This window comes from Cavia porcellus, unplaced genomic scaffold (genome assembly GCF_034190915.1).
Source record: "Cavia porcellus strain 051 isolate PalLab524CR breed Dunkin Hartley unplaced genomic scaffold, mCavPor4.1 scaffold_11, whole genome shotgun sequence".
Taxonomy (NCBI): Eukaryota; Metazoa; Chordata; class Mammalia; order Rodentia; family Caviidae; genus Cavia; species Cavia porcellus.
The window spans coordinates 366,505-372,504 of NW_026947494.1; the positions used below are offsets into that span (position 1 = coordinate 366,505).

Here is a 6,000-nt window from a genome sequence, read left to right on the forward strand (position 1 = left end):
TAAGAGGTGGGTACATTTCTGACTTCAGGTGCGGATTGATGAGTATGATTACTCCAAGCCCATCCAGGGGCAGCAGAAGAGACCATTTGGGGAGCACTGGAGGAAGCATACCCTCTCCTATGTGGACATCAAGACTGGGAAGGTATGTGGTTACGCATGTGAGCTGTTCTACACTCAGGCCTTTGGTAGTGACTGTCTGGGAGAAGCAGGCCAGACCTAAACAAGCTGCTGACAGATTTGAAACACCACCGAAAAGGACACCACACGAGGCAGGCATCTTCTGGAAACAAGGTCCAGGGCCTGTGGTGGTTCAGGGAAGCCTAAATGCAGGGTCAGCTCCTGTGGCTTTTGCTGGTTCAAGGGTACTGGGTAGAGATCAAGTATCTCAGGGCTGGTGGCCTGGTAGAATATGGTGACTCTGGAGGGACACAGACAGCCACTATAGCAACCTACTTGGAGCCCAGAGAGCCAGGAGACATCTTTACCTCCCTTCCCAGTGTCTGGACCACCAGGAAGCAGCTGCTGAGGAGACCAGCAGAGATGGTGTATCCCTTGCCTGCAGCATACAGAACAGGGCACAGGCAGGAGATGGTAGCTGAATCTGTGAGCTTCTGTCTTCTCTACCAACACACAGATCTCCAACATGTAACATTTCTGTGGGTATTAAGATTCTGAAATAATCAAGATACCTTTGCTGGTGCTGGTGATACACACATGTAATCCCAGCACTCCGGAGGCTGAGGCAGGAGGATCAATTGCCGTGCTTTGGAGACCAGCCTAGGCTACAAAGTGAGTTTAAGGCCAGCCTGAACAGCATAGTGAAAACCAAAAATAGCTTATACCTTTAAGCTTTTCATACCTTGTAGGAGAGATAGTCTTCCAATAATTTATCTGTGTTGTTAGAAACCAAGGTGAACGGTGTCATCACCGGTGGATGCCTAGTGTGTCTTAATTCAGACAGTCAGTTGTTTTCAGAATCTATTATGAGGACCATTTTCTAATGTTGTATACGAGTCAGACTTCCTCCTTTAACAAGCATGTTTTTAATAATGTTTGAGGGAGTGATTATAAAATACTTACTTTGGAAAGTATAGGAAGTACTCAAAAAAACCCACATAAGTATTGTAAGCTAATCAATCAGAAATCACCTGTTCTGAGACTGGAGGGTTAGCTCAGTGGCACAAGTACCTGCCTGCCAAGTGCAAGGTCACAGGTTCAATCCTCAGTACCAAAAAAAAAAAATTAAGAAATCAGGGGCTGGGGATTTAGCTCAGCGGCATAAGCACCTGCCTTGCAAGCAGGCAGTTGTGAGTTCGATCCCCGGTACCAATAAAAAAAGAAAAAAAAAAAAAAAAATTAAGAAATCACCCATTCTGGTTTGAAACATTTCCTCCAAGTTTTATGTGTATATGTGTACTTACACTTTCCTATGAGTACATGCTATGTGTATAAATAATCACTTTCAAGTAGGAGTTTTAACAAAACGTGACAGTGTCTTACAAAATTTTTCCTGCTTTGAATGATGTAACCATGTGGGCAAAGCATGAAGAATCTTGTCTTTTTCTGTTTTTGACAGAGAGACTCACTGTGTAGTTCCTGGCGGCCTTGAACAGGCTTCAGTCCTCCTGCCTCAGCCTCCCAGGGGCTGGTATTAGAGATGTGCACCAGCACGCCTAGCTTCATGAAGAATCTTGTGCAGTGTTACTTTAAGTTGCTGTATTCTTCTTTGTGGGATTTATGTGTGTTTTTACACATGGATTAATGTAAACGAGCCCTGATGTATATGCTGATCGCTTTCCAGATTGTGACTCCTTTAAGTTCCCATTCCTAGAACTGTACTATGTAAATTTTCTTAGAAGCGCCACAGGTGTTTGTGTACTCCTGTGTTCTAACTCCTCCTAACTCTTCTTTTCAAGGTCATTCTGGAGTACAGGCCTGTCATCGACAAGACCTTAAATGAAGCTGACTGCGCCACAGTTCCCCCAGCCATTCGCTCCTACTGATGAGACACAGAAGTTGTAGAATCAGCTTCTGTAGTTTTGTATCATAGCTTTCACAGGTGTTCCTGTCTTACCTGCCTCAGGAAACTCCCTACTCTGTCCTGAACTCGCTGCAGAGATTGTACACTCAGTGGCCAGCAGCCTGCCAGAGTCAGGCAAAGAATAGCTAGGTCTGCCTTTGTCCCTAGCTTTATTCTGTGAAGTGTAATACTGGGCACAATTCGAAATGAAATGCAAACAAAAAACCTTTCTGTACTAATCACTTTCTCATTACTGGTACGCACTACCTGACAGTCACAGTTTAAAGGAGGAAAGGTTCAGTGACTCACAGTTTCCAGTGGGTTCAGTGTGTGGTTAGCTGGCTCTAAAGCAGAATCAGCATGGTGAATGAGCATTGTGAAAGAAAGTTGCTTAAAGCAGACCAGGAAGCAGAAACTAAGGGGAGAAGCCAGGAACAAGGCACCCTTTCAGGTCATGCCCTTAGTGACTTGCCTTTTCTGGTCAGGCTCCATCTCCAAACACATGAAGTTTTTAAGGGACATTTTTTTTTTCTTTCTTTTTTTTTTTTTTTTTTTGACACCAGGACTCAAACTCAGTACTTTGCACTTGCCAGGCAGGTGCTTGTGCCACTGAGCTAAATCCCCAGCTAAGGGACATTTTAGATATATACCACACCATTTCCAAAAAGCTATGTCTATGTCATTATTCATAATGCATTTAGTTTGTCTCTTAAGAATCATAACCCTGAACTGGTGGCGTATGCCTATAATCTCAGCACTCAGAACTGAGGCAGGTGGATGGATTGCTGGGCATTGGCTCCTTGGCTGAGGCCAACCTGTACTACATAGAAAGTTCAGGGCCAACCTGAACTATAAAAACCTCTGAACAAACCAAGCAAACAAAAATCACAAACTCTCAGCTCCAGCATTACTAGAAAGTCCAGAGCCTCAGAGACTCAAGGCAAATGCTTAGCTGTAAGCCTTTGTACAAGTCAGGAAGTTAGGTCAGGCTTACGGGTGCACATCTGTAATCCCAGCTCTTGGGAGGCTGAGACAGGAGCATCACTGTGAGTTCGAGGCCAACCCAAACCGCATAGTGAAACCCTGTTTCAAAAAGACAAAAAAAGTCAAATATTTGTAAAGTACAATAGTGTAAGTATTCCCATTCCAAAAAGGATGAATAGAAGACTAGCCAGGAATCTAACCAAAGCAAGACTGAAACCTATCAGGACAAATAAATCCTTATCTAGCACCTGGGGCAAGTCCTGGTCAGGTGAGAGCTCCAAAGGCCAAGGGGTTGGGCAGCACTGCCAGTTTCACATGACCTCTCTTTCAGGCAGACTTATGTTTCACACACTGCCCTCTTTAATGCTCCTTTTGTGGCCTCGTAGGCCTTCCTCCAAAACCTGGGTGGAAGTCGGTGAACCCACAACTCTCGGAAAATGGATTCTATCAATATGCCACCAGCTTGGGCAGCAGTATGGCCCCCTTGGAGCATGGCTGCAGAGCCTCTGAGTTACTGGAAGACTGGAAGACTAAGTCGGTCATCGACTTACCTAGATATATCCCCTAGGCACTCCTGAATGAACAGAATGCCCTAGGACTCTTCTCAAAAAAGCAAAGTCTTTGAAAGGAGTTTACTCTTTCTAGTTTGTCATTGGCATTGTTTAAGACAGCCTTGATATATATTTCAGAATGTGCTTGAACTTTCTGTTTCAGGTTGGCTTTAAGCATGTGCTAATCCTCCTTAGCATCCCAAATGTGGTTGCTGTCACACCCGAGTTTACCCTTTTATGCACCTGAAATGTTCTCCAGTCATCTTTCCTGTTATCTTATGCAGAGTACTTGTCTTTTAAAGCTCATCTTTTCAAAATTGTAGGTCTTAGCACCTACATACAGGAGCTATCTTTCTGGCAAAACTGCAAACTTTTCACATTTTTTGGCTATAATTTTTGCTCTCTGCTCCTGATTCTCATTATAAATCCAGCTTAAAAGCAGCCAACTGTATTTATGCCACAAAATGAACAGTGGGCTGCCTTGAAATTTGTTCAGATTGGTTAGTTTACCACCTTTAAGTTCAGCTTCACACAAATGTTAGGACAGAATCAGTGGAAATGTAGACAAGTCCTTGCCAGAATGTAATAGAGTTACATTAACTAATTAAACAAATTGTTTTCAGTAATCTTTAGTCCCACTTGAAACCTCATAAGCCTGACCTTTATTATCCGCATTGCTATCAGCAAACATTCTGGTCTTCAGCTCTATAACCAGAATTATCCATCAAGCTCATTACAGCATCCTACAGCTGCTTCAGCAGGTATCTCCAAAACAAGTAGAATTCCCTCTGCAAACCCAAAAGTTTCTGAACCACATGGTCAGATACAGCTTTACCTAACTACCACATCAGCAACCCCACTGCTAGAAACCAAATTTCTGCATTTCCAGTCCCACTCCTGTCAGTGGAACAAAATATACGATACCTGCAAGTTACAGGAAAGGTTTATTTGATCAGTTTCCAGGGTTTCCATTCATGGTTATCTGACAGTATAGTGGAGGAAAGTTAAGCCATTGCAGCCGGGAAGCAGAGAGAAAAAGGAGCCAGGGACAAAGATAAGCCCACTCTGTGCTCTTCTAACCTGTAACCTCCTAACAGGCTCCACCTCCAAATATTTGAGACTTTGTGGGAAACACTTTGGATCTAAACTTTAACCTTTATTTCTAAATCCATCTTGGCATATATTGCCCTGAAATATCAAGTTAATTATCTTCATATACTGTTAGATCAAAATCTAGAAATCTTGTGGGGGTTTTTTGTTTATGTAAAAATTTTGGTGTCGGACAGCAAATGAAGGAACCCACAACTCTTGAAAAATTGGTATCAGTGTGCCACCAGCTTAGGCAGCAGTACCGTGGCTTGGACCGTGGCTGCAAAGGAAACTTAACATTTCCTCTTGTTCTTGTCAAACAGTTTTGTAGGTAAAACTATGAAACCAACGGGACTAAATGGATTTTTTTATTTTTAGAAACAGTCTCTTGTAATGCAGGCTGAACTTGAATTTATCATGTAGCTCAGTTGCAGCTGTCCTGCCTTAGCTTCCCAAGTGCTGGTATTATAGGAATGCCCCACCATACCCAGGTTAGACTGGTCTCTTAAAAACAAATCCAACTCAAGCCAGTAACAGTGGTTCAAGCCTGTAATCCCTGCACTTCAAGGCCAGCCTGATTTACATTGCAAGCCCCTGTCTGAAAAAAAAAATTCTGACTCAAGTTAAACAATGAGTGTATTTACAAAATTTGGCACTAGAAAATAATATAAATTTCTTCCTTGAAGTGTTCTGTGTTTTTTGTTTTGGTACAAATACTTTTTATAAGGCAGGCCAGGAAACATTCTATTAATTTTGCAGATGAAGACATGGTCAGTATGGATATTGAACATAGGAAGGGATGTGTTCTCTCTCTCAGTATATCTTAAGTTTTTCATGTTCAGTGATCACCAATTGTGATCTGTAAGAGTTGAATTATTTATTCTGGGCTAGACTTTGGGGAATGCTTAAGATTTGATTCAAAATCAAATTGAGTAATTGAATAGGCACTTAATCAGGGAGAAAAGTTTGGACGTGAGAAATATAGAGTCAATGCCTTAGGTTCCTGGACACAAACAACATAACAGAAAGTTAATGGAAATCTAGCCATTGAAATCACTTGGGAGTTTCTAGTCAGTTTCATGAAGCACCAAGAGAACCCATCATACCTGGGAAGGGACATTGTTACACCCACAAAGTTCTCCCCTACAATCAAAGGTATAAAATGCAGGAGAATGGATAAATCTCAAAATCATTATGCCCAGGAAGAGAAGCCAAAGAAAAAGCGTGTGTTGTGTGATTGCAGCACTAGAGAGTGCTAACCAACACAGTAAAGGAAAGCAGGTCAGTGATTCCCTGCAGACTTGGCTGAGGGCAGGTTCCCTTGGAGCAGGAGGACACTTGTGGGTGGTAGGTATG

The 6,000-nt window shown here is 42.5% G+C and overlaps 1 protein-coding gene across 1 annotated transcript in view; it reads left to right on the forward strand.

The window, feature by feature from the left end:
- Positions 1 to 5,329, forward strand: part of Sdha (succinate dehydrogenase complex flavoprotein subunit A) — a 30,638-nt gene extending 25,309 nt beyond the window's left edge. The window contains exons 14-15 of the mRNA XM_063257901.1: positions 29 to 142; positions 1,917 to 5,329. Of these exons, the coding sequence (XP_063113971.1) occupies positions 29 to 142; positions 1,917 to 2,003 (201 nt within the window). The 3' untranslated portion in view covers positions 2,004 to 5,329. The remainder of the gene's footprint in view (positions 1 to 28; positions 143 to 1,916) is intronic.
- The last annotated feature ends 671 nt before the right edge of the window (positions 5,330 to 6,000 follow it).